At 44.1% G+C, this 18,594-nt stretch overlaps 1 protein-coding gene across 1 annotated transcript; it reads left to right on the top strand.

The window, feature by feature from the left end:
• The first annotated feature begins 3,522 nt into the window (after positions 1–3,522).
• Positions 3,523–17,872, top strand: LOC147883378 (DEA(D/H)-box RNA helicase family protein). Its single transcript, XM_087399371.1, has 15 exons — positions 3,523–3,738; positions 4,078–4,309; positions 4,419–4,542; positions 4,638–4,707; positions 4,921–4,983; positions 5,073–5,147; positions 9,597–9,716; positions 10,831–10,872; positions 11,223–11,297; positions 11,393–11,539; positions 11,657–11,794; positions 16,426–16,537; positions 16,665–16,753; positions 16,915–17,058; positions 17,388–17,872. Exons 2-14 carry the CDS (start codon positions 4,156–4,158, stop codon positions 17,035–17,037), a joined length of 1,332 nt encoding a protein of 443 aa, XP_087255497.1. The 5' UTR covers positions 3,523–3,738; positions 4,078–4,155; the 3' UTR covers positions 17,038–17,058; positions 17,388–17,872.
• The last annotated feature ends 722 nt before the right edge of the window (positions 17,873–18,594 follow it).

The following is an 18,594-nucleotide window of genomic DNA, read 5'->3' as shown; positions in this document are numbered from 1 at the left end:
CGTCCCAATGAAACCTAAATGGGTGTCTCTAGAAGGTCTTCCACACCATCTATGTTTATCTGGGCTAGAACCCGTTCTAGCTGCGTGTCCACCCACATCGTTCCTCCAGAGCTTGGTTCCAGAATTGCCTTGGAACTCTTGTTATGACCTCTTGAGTGGCCTGGTTCTTGCATGACCGCAGGATGCGGTACCTCCTCAAACTAGAGCTTGCGAACTTTCTTTGCTCTCGAAGTAGCTTGTGCTTATCTTCTGTTGGGGCCACTTCCTAGACCCAATTGAGCACCTACCATTGCATCGCCTCCTACACAAGCCATTGCAGTAATGCGGGTTTCCTCCCAAATTTGGTCCGCATCACTCTGCCTGATTGAGTTACCACATTCATCTCTGGTGCAAAGGCCGAGTCGTCCTCCATGATTTGTACAATAGATGTACTGGGCATCTTCCCCACCATTTTTGACGTTCCCACGTCTGGCAATCCCATTCTTGAGCCTCAAGGCACTCATTCCGCCAGTGACCTTCACCTAGGTAGAAGAAGCACGTCTTCGCTCGTGGACCACCTCGTCCAGGATCGCGATTCCCTCCACTGCCACCCCTGGTTGGAGGTTGTTCCTGAACTTCCACAAAACCAGCTTGATGCACATACACCACTACGGGCTATGTAGCTGGTGGTTGTGGCGATTGAGGTTGGCCCAATGTAGGTCGTGTCCATTATAGCTACAGTGCTTCATTGTGTGTGTATTAGTCTGGCAAGTCGCACACTATTGTTGATTCATCGTGCACTCCATTATGGAACGCCCCGCATTCCTGCAGTGCACATAACAAAGATGAATTTTCTTTTTAGGCTTCTTTACCTCCTCCGAGTCATCACTGCTTTCTTCGATGAACTTTTTGCCAAACTATCCTCATCTGACTCTTCATTAATATCCCTTCGTTTTTTCCTTGAAGACTACTTTTTGGATTTGCCCTTACTCTTGGATGATCATCTGTGCTTTGCCGTTTCCCCTTGTAGCGCTTCACTAGCCCGGATTGCCTGATTGATCAGGTTGTTCAACGATAAAGTGACCTCGTCCACCGTTGCCATTGTGGTCTGCACGTCCTTGGCTAGGCCACTGATAAAATAATCATTCAACACCTCCACTACCGGTCATTGAACCACTGGAACCCTTTGCAAAAGTTGGCGATCTGCATAGTCCTCCACATCCTGATCACCTTGTCTCAAGATCCTCAACCCCTCCAGCGTCAGCGGAATCGTTTTCTCCTTACAAAACCGCCGTAGAAAAGTGACCTTGATTTCATTGTAATTTTGGAAGTGGTCCGAGGCATACTCTGCCAACCAACATGATGCTTTAGCCTCTAATGTTGTGGACTTAAAGACTGCCCCCTCCCACACTAGATCCACCACACTAGGCACATTGAGAGTGTAAATTTTATCAAACTGGCGAATGTGGGCATCCGGATGATTAGGAGTCTTCCCTTGGAATTTCGTATACTTCACATTAGCTACCACCATTGCGACAATTGGATTAGCCGTAATGATCTTGACAATCGATACTTGTGGCACTGGCCTCCCAGTTGTTGTCGTCGCTTGCAAAGTGAAGAATAGACCACGAACCACTAATTAGACGCAGCCCATTGTCAGTGAAGATGGCTCCCTTAATACACATCAACCATGTGGAAAGGGACGTATCACATCATCCGCACTCAGATTGTAGTTGGCGATGAAGAGAGCTCCCATGCGTTCACCTATGGGCTGCTCTGGCTTAAACTGGGCTCCGCCATGTCCTAGTACATCGCTACCAACATCTTACAGACTCCGCTGAACATCTCACTCCACATGCAAGTCTCTGTTTGTGAAGAGAGACCATCTAGGCCGATAGGGTAGCCTCGTTGTCAGTACGAGCAGATCTGAAGGTCCTTGTGACCTCATTCGCATTCATGCCACAGGTTAGTACCACAATTTGGCGAGTGAGACAATCAACGGCTGCATGAAGCAACCAAACTTGATGGACCAATTCGCTCACAAAATGGCAATCACCAAAATGAGCGTGTTGGGGGCTGTGTATTCACTGCAAAAAAGTCCTCGAGCACAGTGTTGAGTTGTTGTCGACAATGAGCGCTTACAAGTCAGCCATTGCACCCTCCGATCATGGGTGCGTCACATGCCGTCCCTCCCGACAATGCTGACACGAATGGTGTGCTAGAAGGCTCGATGCACACCCCACATGTATGAAACTTATGAGTTAATCATGGTCACCAATGTGTAACGCCCTAAGCCGCAGGTGCTATGGTAAAGAAGATAATGTGCATACTCACACATGCGACACAGAGTATGCAAAAATGGATGAAGATATAGTGTATCCCGAGCATCTACAATAAATGATGCTGGCCCTTCAAGTCAACCAACTCATCCCCCACTCTGACAAAGGCACCGTTGTCATCGGTGACCACGTAGTTTCAACCCAAGACCCTCAACGTTTGAGCAACGATCGGTCTGTGCCAGTCCATGAGGTCATGGCTAAGGGTAGTCGAGGCGAAATGTTAGCCCTCGAGTTAGAGGCTGACATGGAGTCACATGTTAAGTGTGGTCACCGAATGCCAACCTACTCGAAAGTGGTGGAGTCCCGAAGTAAGCACTGTTTTGCAACAGAGGTGTAGGAGATTGCGTCATTCCCACCAATCAATAGTAGCAGCATGATGCATCGAGTGTTTCTACACTTAGATGGTGGTTTTGTTCAGGTAGATGATGCGGTTGTAACAAGTAGGGAGGATAATAAGAGAGCAGTGTGCTGAGTTCTCTTCCTTTGACCTACACTTGCTAGGATAGGGAGCGACAATGCTCATTGCAACCCGAGAAGGCTTGGTTGTATATAGATCAATACAAGTTGATTCCATTTGTCTATATACTTGTCTTTGTTGATGAGCTGCACTTAGTATTCTTTTTAAGTGTGTATAACTCAGTATTCGCCCGTCACCATAAGGTTCTCCTGCACGGCTAAACCCAGACTCTGAGTGTTAATGTTGTCTTCCGTTCTATCACCCGAGCACGTCATACTTAGGACTACAAGAGAGAGCATCTTCACCGAGCACAACACCAGGTTGTGTTAACACCGCGCACCTTTTCCAAGTTATCCATGAGTGAGGGAACTAAAACCATCAACACTTTTCTTTGGTCAGCTTTTGAGAGTAGTCTTCCTTTTCCCACCTTTGCATTTGCTTGACTTTCGTCCTCCATCAACACAAAAAAGGAAAAGGGGAATGCTTCCGATACCTCGTGTCCCTTGTCAAATCATTTTTCAGTAGCCTTCTTTCCGAACATATCGCATCAAGTTGAGGGAAGGCAGGAGAGCTTGAGGGATGGCAACCCTCCTCCTCCAATGTTGCCCACCACCTTTCCTAACTTGTCACCTCCAAACCAACCTAGTAAGGTTGGGGCGGTGGTGGCCAGAAGTGCCCACAAAGAGCATTTAGGACCTCCCTGCACAACATTTAGGACCTACCTTGCAAGGCCGATACCCAACTATTGACAAACACTCAATTAACTCATTAAGAAACGTTTCGGCTCCAGCGGTTCCCGAATTCTAGGGTTTGCGATTGCCTTATCTGAATAAAGTGGGAAGAAAGGCCTATTTTAAAGTGGGAAGAAAGGCCTATTGGTTATTAAATCGATATGGTTTCTAAATGAAGAATATGATCTATTTCTTAATATGGAAAAGAGCTCCTCCTTTCAAGCGTGCTAACAACGCCCCATACAGGGGCGAGGGACGAGGTCCCCCCCCCTTCCCCCCCACCTTCCCCTCCTCCCCCTCACCACCCTATCACTCTCTCTCACCCGATCCCTAGGCTCAGAACATCCTTGGCCAGTGATCAAACACACACACAAACACCCCTTACTCACGCACGCATTCGCCCATTGAGCCAAGCAGTTCTTAGGGTGTTTACACACTTGCACGCTTGTGGGCACATCCAAGGCTCATGGACAGGCAAGATTGCCCGCCCAAAAGCCTGCCCATGGTCTGGATACATTTATTGAGTCTTGGGCACCCTTAGTTCAAGTCCCGACGCGTGGTGTCTAAAACCCTCAAACCTGCCACGTGAATGAAAAAGGCTATGCACGCTAGCTAGTTTACTAGCTTGGTTCAACCGTACGTTCGAATAATGGTAGCTCTGAGTCAGATGGCCGATGATCCTGGGAAACCGCCATCCTTTCAAGCTCTCGGGGTGTGTGAGCAGCTCTGCGATTCTTGCAAGATTCTGGGCTGGAAGGAACCTACTCCCATTCAGGTGGAAACATTGCCTCTAGCACTCGAAGGTTTGTTCTCGGCTATGATACACCACTCTCTTCGCCTTTGCACTTGACAAGCTTGGACCCGTCTTTCATTACTAGTCTCCTGCATCTGATTTCTAGAAACACATTCCAGGTCGGGATTTGATTGGATTGGCGCAGACTGGTTCTGGTAAGACGGGGGCTTTTGCTATTCCCATCATTCAGGCCTTGTTGGAACATCCTCAACCCCTTTTTGCTTGTGTTTTGTCTCCCACCAGGTATTGTGGTGAATCTTTGCAAGGTTCCATACTCTTTATTTCTATATATTTCATTCTTTCCTATTTCTACTTAACCTTACGACTTTTTTTATCAGGGAACTGGCAATCCAAATTTCGGAACAATTTGAAGCACTAGGTTCAGGGATAGGCTTAAAGTGCTCAGTTGTAAGTGTGGCTGTTCTCCATGGATTACTGGTTTATCTCCTTTCTAGCTTCAAGGATGTCGGTCGATGCATGCCACAGCGTTGTAATGTACCTAAAAAGTATAGTTTCGATAAATTCCATGCTTATGATGGTGTTTTGGATTAATTGACTTGAGCTTTTAATAATCACATAGGTTGAGGACCGCCTTTTTATATTAGTTGGATATTTTTTCAGGTTGTTGGAGGCGTTGACATGATGGCTCAAGCTATTTCCTTAGCCAAAAGACCGCATATTGTGGTGTGTTCCTGCTTTGCATATTACTTTGATTGGAATGAAGTGTAAGATGCTTTCTACGAAGGTAGCCATTATTTGTGTATTTTTCACAGGTTGGCACCCCAGGAAGATTAGTTGATCACTTGACTAACACAAAGGGTTTCAGCTTACGATCATTGAAGTATCTGGTAAGCTTTGAAGATTTGCAAGTGCGTTCTCCATCAAAGGTTGATGGGAAACTGAGTCTGTTCTGCCACTTTTTAAATCCACTAAAACCTCTGCCTGGATTAACAGTGCTTGTCTGTGGTGTTGATTCACATTCAAGAAGATAAAAAAGTAGTGATTTTTTTTTGGTTGGATGCCTTATCACTTATAAAGTGTGTATATCACTTGAAAAAGGTGATATCAGTCAATGAATTTACATTCTTTTTATATTTGGGGTTGTTGATCCATCAGCCATCAATATGGCAAGCTTGTCCTTATGGGGTTTTTCAATTCACATGTTGAGGTTGATTTTTCCATTTTCCTTCTCAACGGTGTACTGGATTTGTTGGTTATGACACTCCCCAGTCTGTGTCATCGTAAGAGTAGTCCTCCAGTAGGAAGTCAGGATTCTATGCCCGCAAACAATGAGGCAGAAAGAGGCAACTTAGAGAAGGCGAGACCATCTGTGGGACATCCTTGATTTTTCTGTTTAGCCCGGTTGAACGGACAAGCTATTTGGTGACAACTGACTAGACTTGTTTGCAACAATTGATCTAGTCAGGGTTGGCGGCTGAGTGGTCTGGGTCAGCTGGTTGGCTGTACAGGTGGCTACTAGGCCACATCCTGGTTGACCATGTAGGCTGCCATTTGGGGCTCATTTGAACCCGATATCTAGGTCTAAATGGCAACGTGTAACCATAACACTACAAAACAATCCAAAAAGAGACAACACACAGTATTAATAAGCAAAATAATTAGCGCCTCTACCAAAATGGTAGTACATAGGCACCATGATGTATTTCAAGAAATTTAATACAAAATCCTAGCTGACTATTTAAATGTTCCACTGACTTGGTAGGAGGAGGCCACTTGGAGGTTGCTAAAGGGAGGGGAACTTCTGCATCAACATCTGAACTTCTGGAAGTGGTGGTGAAAGATTGCTGAGGGAGGAGCAGGTTAACAGCAGCAGCCGTTGCGTCACATGGAAGAGCAGCAGCAGATGTATCATGTGTAGTAGCAGTGTGTACCAGCAGCAGCTGCAGCAGCAACAAGGTGTATACCAGATGTAACAGCAGCTGTAGCAGAGGCTGGAACACCTGGAATGGAGGTTGGAGCAGCTGGAACAGATGTTGGATCCATGATTGCAACAGAGTAAGGTATTAGAGGTTGAGGGAGAACTCATCTCTGAAGGCAAGGCTGAAGGAGATGTCTGATAGAGCAGAATGTCTGTGCTCTCTTGATGAGGGTAGCACATTGCTTGCCAAGAATGAGTAAAGTTTGAGGCTGGTTTGGAAGGAGAATCTCCTCCCATCTAACCAACTTGTAGATGTTTTCTCTAGCCATGTAAGCTGCTGATTGGTATGGCTTGCCCAATAGAATATCCCTACAATCCATGGGTACCACATCACCAAGGACTTGATCCTAGAAACCACCAATGGCAAACTCAACAAGACATTGTTCAGTAACCTCAAAGACTCTGTGTTGTTCACCCATAAGAGAGTGTATGGATGTGGATGAACTTGAGTAGGCAGCTGGAGCTTCTTGACAAGCTTTGCATTGATTAAATTCTTTTGACTTCCATTATCAAACATGAATGAAGCTAGACTCTGCTTCACTTGACCTTGGGTTATAAACAAGGATTCCCTTTGAGGGTTGTAAGTGCCAACACCTTAGGAGAAAGTTCTTACCGTGAGGCTCAAGGTTGATTTATCTCAATCTGCTCCTTTGCTTCAACCTCTGATTGTGCTGAATGTGCAGTAGCCCTTTCTTTCTACACTCCTCCTCTGCTTTCTTATCATCCAACAGAGTCAACCTAGAGCGCCCTACAGAGGGGAGAGCTTGCAGTGTTTTCATAGTAGGCAATGCGATCAACAAAAGCTTCAACAGGTCTAAAGCAACCGCTTAAGTCTAGCTGGTAGTCTCCATATCTAGAGCACAATCCAAGTGAAAAGCTTATAATGGCTCTTGCAGAAGGCAATGGGGTTAAGTAGCAATGTCATGGTATTTTGCTTGTTGCAAGCCACAAATATATCTTCCAAATAGATGATGGTGAGAGAATTGCAGCCTTTAGCTTTGCAGTAGGTGGATCCAAAGATTTGGCATGCATGTTGGAGCAAATTTATGCTAGAAATCTGTATATTATCTAGATGTGCCCAGTAACATGCCCAAACTCATCCCAAAAAACAGGCAAAATAGTGCAATTCCAACCTCTTCCTGCCAACCCCTTTCTGGCTACATCCCAAAAAACAGGCAAAATAGTGCAATTCCAACCCCTTTCTGGCTACATGCAAATGTCCTTGTCGATGAAAAGCATGGTGGTCGATCAACAATGCTTGGAAGATGTACTTTACTGGATGCATCAGAATGGGGTTGCCTACATGATGTGGACTTTCAAATTCTGATGTTTCGATCATCTTGATGGGGTGATCATTGCCCCTCATCTTCCTGGAAACTTGTTATTGAGGTTTCACAATCCTTTGTTGCATGAGCTGCAAAAGTTGCACGCAAACTGGAAGATTTGCCAGAGTACAACACTCGGATTATCTGAATTATATACTGGTGCAGATAGAAGAAGAGACATCCGAGAACACTTTCAGATCTGAGAGAGAATACACAAATGTACAGCCAAAATCGATCTCATATAGAGAATAGAAATTTGTACACAAGAAGCTCCAAAAGTGTACCACCACCTGCAGCAAACATACGCTGACGTCTGGCACCTACACGAGCTTTTTTGCAGGACCCTCTGCAGTAGAACCCCTCTTGGATGGCTGTGCATCTCTCCGTAGGCTTCAGTAGCTTGCTCTAGGGTGAGCTCTTTCTGCTGCTCCCTCCTGCACTCACATTCACTCTCCAGCCAGTAGGTGTGTGCACTACAAAGCCCTTGGTACAGGCCCATACATTGGGCAGAAGGCCGTCTGATACAAGACCAACGGAGAGGTGCCTCCATGGCCCTGGAAAGGCAGCAGACCAGATCATGCTGGTTACAGGTTGGCAGGAGGGCAGAGAATGTCGGCTGCAGCACCTGCAGTGCTGCAGACAGGCCGACCACTCCTGGAAATGTAGGGCAGCAACAGCACAGACTGGGTGGGCCCGTCTGTGGCAGGTTGGATACCTGATCTAGGTAGACTGGTTGGCTGACTAGGTCAGCCAGTCAGAGGGCTACCCAGCCCTATAAAAAGGCCCCATTGTGGGGGCAGTTGTTAGTTCATTGCTGCTGCAGCCCTTGGCCTGCTCATGCCTGCACAGCAGCTGATGTGGCTGCCCCAGGAAGACTCTTGATTGCTGTCTGTATGGCAGCCTGATCGCTGCACACGTGGCAGTCTCTCTCTCCTACCTGTGCACGTGGCGCAATCTACACCCCAGATCTGGTAAGCAGATGTTCCACATCATAGAGTGTAACGGACACCGACTAGAAGCAGCTTTGGCTTAAAGCTAGCTACCCTCTTTTAAAAGCTTTTTGAAAGGAATCCAATGCACATGCTTGCAGTTTCAGAAAGAGTATGTCTCTCCCATACACTTGTGTTCTCTTTAGTAAAGATTTTGAGCTTTGGGAATGAACACGGCTTCCACGACCCAAATTTGAAGCTTTTCGGTAAGCTTTAGATTTGATTTCATTTGTTACATGATACTGCCATCCTTGTACTTCCATAGGGTGTTATATTTTTTTGGGTCAACATGTGCAACCATGGCATTAGTTCCATGTATCGTTGAGATGTTTCCAAAGTACTTCGTCCATACCATGGAGGGGGGTTTGTTAGATTTGTTCCCCTAGAATGGCCTTGTAGGCTAGTCCTAGTGATTTAGTCTGTCCACGTACGGCTAATAGGACACTTTAGGACGATCAGTCCTACCCTAGTCCTAGGGTTTATTATATTGTACTTTCACTTCAGTCTACACTACAATATATGGTACATTCTGCTCTTCACTCTGTTGTGTTTCCTGTTCTTGCTGTCCTACTTCCATTCTAGACACAGGCCTAGTGAGCACTGGCCCGATTTGGGGTACTGCTCTTGTAACATTAGGTTGCCTCATGTCACCCTCAAGTCTACACTACAGAGAGGATTCATGGATCCTAGCAAAAGATCTCAGATATGTTCCAAGGACACCATGACTCTTGGTGGGACCCTAGTTGGGCCCACATAGAGCTTAGGCTACTCATGACTAACCCATGACATGTGAGACAAGACACATGGCATGACATGACGTGATCCACCCCTAACACATGCAGTTTTCTTTGTTTTTGTAGTAACTCATTGGATGTGTGACTTCTTTCTCCTTCATATGCAAGCCATCATTAATGTCATGGCAATTGGGACATATTTGTGAAACTGTTTTGCAGCGATTTGATTGCAACTCTTGTTTTCTTGAAATTTCTGCTAATGCTATATTGCGTCAAAGGGTTTAATGCCTTTGTCATGTTTTGTTATCAGGTTCTTGATGAGGCAGACAGACTGTTAAGTTTGGATTTTGAACAGGAGATTGATGAAATATTGAAAGTTGTACCGAAGGAGAGGAAAACCTATTTGTTTTCTGCGACAATGACAAACAAGGTAATGGTCTAAATGTCTTTAGGCCCAATGATTGTATAGTGCAACCACATTGTTCAATTTCTAACTAATACGATTAACCTTTGAGCATAAGGGATATTTCAGGCTCAAGCCTATATTACTCATTAAATCCAGACGTGTGTTTATTGGGGAAATCTGGTAGAGGGTAGCAGAATGGGAAAAGGAAGGGGAAAGGAGAAGCCAAAAGAGAGAGGAAGAGGAAATGGAGAGAGTGGTATGGAATATGGAGCAAGATAAAAGAGGAAGAGTGCACAAGAGACTTAGAAAGCAGGAGAGCTGGTATTAATTGTCACATCAAAAGCAAGGTACAATGACTGGGAGGTGGACTTATATCCCTTTACCTGTCTCTGCCAAATCCATCATAACCTCACCGACTTGCTGCAATTTCAGCCCTCATCATAACCTTCATCATCCAAAAAGTAACTTGTCCTCAAAATTGCAAGTGATTGTCAGGCATCCCTGCTTCACAAAAGAAAGGGCACACTCCATTTTGCATTGCACTTGGGTCGAAAGGAAAAGTGATATAATTATTTGCCCTTGATGCAGTTGCACTTCTTGTGTCATGTGAGTGTTGATGTATCTAGACATACCCGAGAAACTATTGGGTTATACTGTATAATCTTTGCATGAACTGTTTAGGACTAGATCGGCTTTTGTTTTGGGTGGTGATAAATTTTGCAGATTTGAACATATACTTTGATATTGAGTTTATGGCAGCAATTAAGAGTTACAGACATCATTAATTTACAAGCTGAGAACTCAAACGAATGTGTGGGCAAAATATGCAACCTCTTCTTTGGATTATATCATAAACACAACAATGTGTATCATGATATCATCTGATAGAACAACCTTTTTCTTGTAGTTTTGTGAGTGGAACTCCTTAGTAGGATTGTAAGCCTCTTTGTTGTGACGACTCCTTTTTTGCAATTTCGTTCATGCAATGATGTGGCTGTTAGAAAACTTACTTGGTGTTCAGAAGCAACTTGTCTCTTAGTTATTCAAATGGGAATAGTTTCATGTGTCTTTGAAACTCACAAGGAGAAAACTATAGTGTCTAAGTGGAACTTAATCATTAGCATCAATTGTTGTGCAGGTAGCAAAACTTCAACGTGCTTGCTTGAAAAATCCTGCCAAGGTAAGCACATTAAACTTTTGGGCTCTCTAGCAGCTGTTTGTTGCAATCATGCATGTGGCCTCTATCGCATTTGCCAATTGTATCTTTGCTGCAAGACTCTATGACATTGGCATTCTAAATAGAATTTGTGAAATTCAGTTTTGCATGCATTAGCTTGCTTCGACTGTGTTCTGTTTGATCAGCAAACTAGGATGATTCAATAGTACCATGAGCATTAAATCAGATATTTGAAGCTTCAAAATTTATTTTCTTTGACTGAGCACAATGTTTTCCAAGTAGTTGCATGCCACGGCTCTCATGTGATGGCCATGTCCTGATCTTGTATGCCGGTTGACGTCAAAGTGTTCCAGGTTGAGGTTTCTTCAAAATATACCACTGTTGATACTTTAAAGCAGCAGTACTTGTTTGTACCTGCAAAGCAAAAGGTTCGTCAATATATAGTCGTTAGCGTTTCTCCCTCAATGTGGTCTCAAAACTCGTTGGTTTCCTTGACTCTACTCACTTCGGTGCATCTTTACAGGACTGTTATCTTGTCTTTTTGCTTCATGAGATGGCTGGGAGTACAATTATGGTTTTTACACGTACGTGTGAATGCACACGGAAGCTTTGTATAATGCTTCGGAATCTTGGGCTTGATGCTATCCCAATCAGTGGTAAAATGAGCCAGGTTGTTTGCTTGTGCTATCTGAATTTTGTTTTGAAGACAGTCTTTTGTATAATTGTGTAAGATTTCAGCTTTTTCTACTTTAAACACACTCCCATAAAGATACAGTCTTACTTGCAGCCAAAAAGACTTGGAGCTCTAAACAAATTCAAAGCTGGAGAGCGGAGCATTTTGGTTTGTACAGATGTTGCAAGCAGAGGGCTTGATATTCCCTCTGTTGATGTCGTCATAAACTATGACATACCGATGAACTCAAAGGTAAGCTATCTACTAGAACGATACTGACAGTGTATGGAATCGTAAAGAAATCACTGAATAGACGAGTTAAGATGCAAGTGAGTGCGGATGAGTACATTAGGTATTGTTGAGCCAAAATAGGCTTGGAATGAGGCTGAGGAGGTAGACTGCTTGTTCTGATGGAGTGAAGGTGAGCTTTTCTGAGCTGGGAAGCAGGCAGGCTGCAAGCGTTGAAAGTATTATTGAAAGTATTATTGTAGTGTCAATGTATATTAGATTCCCTTACCACGGTCAGTGGTTGAGTTAGTATGTTAGTGTTGGTCTAATCCTCAGTTTGGGTCACACCCTAGGGTTTTAGGGTTTTATACCCTTGCATGGATACAGTAATAATTAAATACTTCCATTTATACAGAACATGTGGGGATTTGGTAAAAGCAAACGGAGAACTCAAGCATGAAGGACACCTAAGATATTTCTAACTTTTACACTGCTTTGTTTATGATGCTGGCAAAAATGCCTGCCAAATTGGCATACAAAACTGAGCTGGAAAACTCCCCTTATGTGCGACTGCGGGAGAACGAGCTATGCTGCTGAAACAGATTCAACCTTGTGGCTGTCCAACCCATCTGCAATAATGCAAGTCGTTGCCTCAAATCGCTCTGTCTGGAGAGGATGCGGGACAGGGCCTGAAATGGCCGACTGGTCAACCTGTTTGACCGACCAGGCCATTTGGTTTGACCGACCAGACCAGTCGGTTGGCTGACTGGTTAGTTGGGTATTTTGACCCGACTTGGTCAGCCCTATGGGCCGACCCTGCAAATTGGCTGCTTGGATAGCCCCAAATGATGTGCGCTTTTGTGCCGTGGCTGGATTTGGAGAAAGTCTAAAGGTGGGTGTAAATGCTGCCTATGATTGCTGTGAGATGTTGGCTGCGCAGCCATGCGTCATTGCCACCTATGCCTGGCACTAGTGCACTTGACATTCCCCTCTTGCTAGGGGGATACCTTGCAATGCTTTGCCTTGGTGACGAACTGCTCTGCCATGGCTTGTGACTTTCGAGGTTGGGAATGGAGCTCGTGCTTGAGTCATCCTTGAATATGACAAAATAAGTTGGGTCTGAATGTGTGTCATAATGCACCCTAGTGCAGGGATGCATGTGACATTCCCTCCTACTTAAACTGTGGAGGGCGGTAGATGCTGAGGGACTGAATGAACGTGCCAAGTTAAAATGTCATGTTCACCACTTAATGCAGCTCGAAGTTTGACTGTGCTCCCAAAGAAATAGGGAATAATGTCTGCCATCTGGCATTGGTACTGAGTTGACACTACTCTAAAGAGATGAGGAATGAATGGTTTGTTATGATAACACGGTGGCTCAATAAAAACTTCTGAGAACTGGCACTGCCACGAAGACTGGAAGCGAATTGTTGTATCCAATCATCCCACTGTGCTACTACAAGGAACTCCTAATCAATGGGTGGTATGGCACTCTGATAGGCTCCTGGGAATATAAAGTGCATATTGTCCTCAGGAACTGCTAAGGCCTGACTGGATTGCTTATGTGGAGGCACTCTTCTGTGGAAAGCTAATGGCGTGATACTGGCTCACAACTGGTGGCATGCACAGTGCTCCCCACTGCGGAAGAACCACCCACATAGAACTGCTGGTGATACTCCATGAAATGCTGGGGTGATGGTGAAGCCAGTACGACTAGGCAACCAAAAATTGATGCCTGGAAACTCAGCATACTCAAATTCACTCCTGGAAACTTAGGTTATGCGTTTGCATGACTGCTGTGAGAGAAAGCTGGAGTAGACCTGCCTCCTCTGCTGGAGTGACAACTGTTGAGGGTAAAAGCTTTGCCTCCCTCCTGGAATATGGAACTGTGGATGTCTCCTTGAGGAACTGAGAGAGAGACAGGACTGTGGATTCCTCTGAGAGGTGACTTGCACTGCAGAGCACACCTCTAAGGGAGAGACTCGACTGGATGTTGCCCGAAGGAATGGATGAGCTGCTGAGCAGCCCTCTAATGAATGTACTGAATGGGATGCTGCATGAAGGGACTGTGAGATGTGAAAACAATGTGCAGCTAAGGGAAGATCAGAAATTTTGGTATCAAAGAATGAAAATATACTCACATGTGATATCAATATGGCACTATATTAAGAAAGATGAAAATACTCTCTGGGACAACAGAAGTTACAGACGACGAGTTAACTGCTCAGCCCGACCAAGCTTGTTGTAGTTTTACAAGAACTTGGAAATCAACTAAAGACCACAAAGGTCGACTAGAGAGCTCAACACACAGCCGAGAAATACGATGAACTTGTTGGCCAACACACAGTCAGGAGATAGAGACCAAAGAGGTCCTTATGAACTGAAGACGTGGGGATTGTGTGCACACAGCTGCTATCACGACCTCACCCGTCTTTTGTAGATGTCCGTGCCAACTGGCCTCTGAGCTTTCACTAGCTAAGACCAGTTTATCACAAGCTGTGGTTGCCTTTGCCAGAGGTCCCGACTCTTCAAGGATCCCAGGGACGACTCTCACGAGCTCCGAAATTGTGGGAGGAAGAGATCTCCACCATCTTCATACCACCATGTCGATTCCCTGCATGCAATAGTGCCAAGTGGCACAGTACTACGAGATGCTAGAAGCTTAGGAGGGTGATGCCCCCCCCCCACAAAGTTTACCATAGACTAATATTGCTAACACCCCCCCATAAACCGAGTGGGGAAGAATGAAAACCAAACAGCAGCTCAACCAAAAACGCTATTAGCTACCAAAATTGTCGCATCAACCGGTACTGCATAGTCTTCGTCTAAGCTGATGACGGGTGGTGGTTCATGCTGAACCATACCTGCAAAGTGGTCTGTCTGTTCTTCATCAATCAAACAAGCCTTAGAGCTACTGGCGACATCTTTATTCCTGTTGTTGAAAGCTTTCTTGTAGCACACCTTCTCTTCGTGACCCTCACGACCACAATAGTCGCATACTGTCATGACTCTCTTTGATCTTTCTTTTGCCTTTGACTGCAAAAGCTTGATCACTGTGCTTGTAGTGCTCATTTCTACCCTTCTTTCTTCGCTTAACAGTATTGCCACAATATTATGGAAGCTGAGTGCATTAGAGCTTACCCGTAAGATTGTGGCCAGTTCATTGTACCTTGCTAATGGGCTGGTAAGGAGGATGGCCTTGGCATCATCATCATTGACTCGTACTACCACTACCAAAGGTTTTTAGCTGCTTGACAATTGACTGCATCTTGTTGAGATGAATTCCCAGGGAATTTCCGTCACCCATCTGTAATGCTAAGAGTTCCTGTCTCAACATTATCTTGGAATGCTTAACTCTGGACCTGAGTAAAGCCTCTAATGTATTCCAGTTTTGTGCAGCTGTCTTTGTAATATCCACATGATGGAAAAAGTTAATGCCTAGAGCTTGACCTAAAAGACCTAAGGCTTTCTCATTTTAAGATCCTATGCCTGCATTTTTTCCAACCCCTGATTGTTGGCAGGCTTCTTTTTGGTGCCAGAAACAACTCCCCACAAGCCCTTCTTCATAATAAGCAATCGTACGAAAAGGTGCTAGGAGGGGAAATTCCTCCTATCGAATCTCACCACAGATGTTCCGGGCAGGCCCGATTTGAGCTTTTGGTCCAAGCATCCATTTTGCCTCTACTGATGAAGAAGCTGGCCACACGTGTTTGGAAGTATATCGATTGCATGCAGCTTCTTCCTATGAACACTACGAGGTCTTTTAAGGATAGGAGGAGTTTTTATGATCTTAATTCTTGGAGATCTTCTGTGAGACGTCATGTTATGAGCTCGAGTCCTCAAGTGCATGAAGACCTTGATTCAATCACAAGTCCATTGGAACTTTTCTCTGATACCAATTGTTGACATCACAGAATGAAAATTTAGTCACATGTGATATCAATATGGCACTATATTAAGAAAGATGAAAAAACTCTCTGGGACAGAGTTACAAACAACGACCTAACTGCTCAGCCGGACCAGACTTGTTGCAGTTTTACAAGACCTTGGACATCAACTAAAGGCCACAAATGTCGACTAGAGAGCTCAACACACAGCCGAGCAATACGATGCACTAGTTGGCTGACACATAGTCGGGAGAAAGAGACCAAACAGGTTGTTATGAACTGAGAAGATGTCGTGGGATTGCGTGCACACAGCTGCTATTATGATCTCAGCAACCGTCTTTTGTAGATGTCCATGCCGACTTGCCTCTGAGCTTTCACTAGCTAAGACCAGCCTATCAACTCTTGAAGGATCCTAGGGATGACTCTCATGAGCTCTGAAAATGTGGGAGGAAGAGATATCACCGTCTTTATGACGCCATATCGATTCCCTGCATGCAATAGTGCCAATTGGCACAATACTATGAGATACTACGAGATGCTAGAAGCTTAGGAGGGTGATGCCCCCCCCCCCCTTCCTCCCCCCCTCCCAGGTTTACCACAGACTAATATTGCTAACAAGAAAAAGCATGAATTTATTATGTCTCTTTAGTCTTCTATAGACTAGAATTCGTATTCTGAAATTGTTGTAGTACTACCTCATTTGCAAATCAGTTTTGTTTCTGTGCCTTAGTATGGCTTTCGGAATTGCTTTTTGTGGTCCTCTGGCAGGACTATATCCACAGAGTAGGGCGGACTGCTCGTGCTGGTAGATCAGGTCGAGCCATTTCAATCGTGACTCAGTATGATGTTGAACTTTATCAAAGGATTGAGCAGCTTATAGGTCTGCCTTTTTTGTAGTTAAGTTGGTTATTTCCTGTGGCCTCCGTTTATCATTGCTTCATATACCAGTATACAGCTTTGGTATAGAGAAAAGAACTCGTCACTTTTTTGATCAATTAGTATTGCAGGGAAGAAGCTACCATCTTTTCCAGCTGAACCAGATGAAGTGCTTCTGTTTCTCGAGCGTGTAACTGAGGCACAGAGACTGGCAACAATGGTAGGTTTTTCATAAAGATGCACAATCTATCTCTACTCTAATTGTGGCCCGAAATTCTTTTCCCGAAAGACACCCTAATTTTTGCATGGGGTGATAAATGATACCCTGGATGTCAGGCAGTTTCTTTCAACTGCTAAATGATGTTTGTATAAAATTTGCAGAAAATTAGAGAAAAGGATGCCACCAGGAAGGGTAATAAGAGATGGGCCACACAAGATGACGATGACCATGACAATGTCAAAGGCAATAGAAACATGAAGAAAAAATCGAAGAAGTCTTATTGACATCATGACTACAAACAAATGGTAGATTGATCCACTCAATGTCCTTGTAATTGATTTCTGATTCATTGGTGTTTTGAGATTCACATAGAAACATGTGGGACGTGTCAACAAAATCTATGCTGTATTATTTGATGTAAATGGTGGGTGAAACCAAGTTGTAAACTTGTCTACTATGATTAGGGATTTCATTAGGTGTGCATTTTATTACCAAGGATTGTGTATAATAATCATAAATTATGTAATGACTATGGATTTCATTCAGGCATGCATTGCATCTTGTATCATAGTTGCAGATTTCATATATTATTATCTCATATTGATTACCACTTTCTTCACGTCTTGTGGAACAGGTGCTCAACAACGACAACACGCACTTGTGTGCACATATACGCACGTACACACATTCTTGCAAGCATGTGCGCTTTTCCCAACTTTTATGTGCCGTTGCATGGTTGGAATTTACCATGTTCGATTGAATGGAAGGAGCATAGGATTTTGTCAATATTTGTCAAAGGAATAATGTGTTGCTCACTCGTTGCCCCAATCCATGGTGTTTACCTAGATTTTGTGGCCAATTTATAAAAAATGGTCATTGGGAAGTTAAAAGCACTAGAAAGGACAATGTTTGATTGAATCAAAGGGGCAAATGGATTCTACTGCCTAAGATTCTTTTGGGAATGCTTAATCCCATCAAGTTATCTTTGCTTGTACTCTTGCCTCCCTACCCCATAGTCTTACCTACTTCGTGCGATGAAGAATGGCTCTTTGGTAAAAAGTGCCAGAAAAGAGGATGGTTGGTATTTTATGATTTAAGCATGGTGAAAGTTTGAAATTAAGGAGACGCACCTACACTTGTACTTGCACATTGACTTGCATAGCTTATTCTTCAACTTGCATTGTTTTGATTTGCAAACAAAAATGAAAGAAATTGGCCTTGAAAGATACCTTGGGTTTCGCATTTACTTATGCTATTGATTGATGGTGAATTGCCTTGAGGAAGCTTTTGACCAAGCCATCTAGGTTTTGGATTTCTAATGTCTTATATATCAATTTTTGGATTTTGAAGCAAGTTAAAATAATTTTATCTCTTCAATTAAGACAATCTAGAGGCCTAACAATAGTTCTAGTTGATCCTAGCATCGGCTTTCTAGGTCACTTGAATCCGATCCCAAAACCCTTGAATCCCAGATCTAGGAACCCTTCCCAAAAGATACTAAAATAACAAGTCGTGCACTTTTGTTTGCGTATTTCTAGAAATGGGATTCATGATGTCTTTACTATGGTAGGATGAAAACAGAAGAATTTTGTATACCTCATAATGAAGATTTTTGTTGGTGAGGTATGTTATATTTTGCAAAACGAGGATGTAAGGATTGGGTGCTTTAAAGAAGGGGGAGAAAAGTCTAGTATATGTTAGGTTTATCTAGTAAGTATTGAATTGGGCACACATGCACACGCACGTGCACACGCATGCGCACATGCACACCCACATGCACAGCCACACATACGTGCATGCACGCACATAGGAGGAGGGTGTTTTACTTTGTGGTGCAAGGC

Source organism: Dipteris shenzhenensis, chromosome 28 (assembly GCF_047967505.1).
Source record: "Dipteris shenzhenensis isolate YYH24624 ecotype China chromosome 28, Dip_SZ_1.0, whole genome shotgun sequence".
NCBI lineage: Eukaryota > Viridiplantae > Streptophyta > Polypodiopsida > Gleicheniales > Dipteridaceae > Dipteris > Dipteris shenzhenensis.
This window is presented reverse-complemented; position numbering and strand designations above follow the sequence as displayed.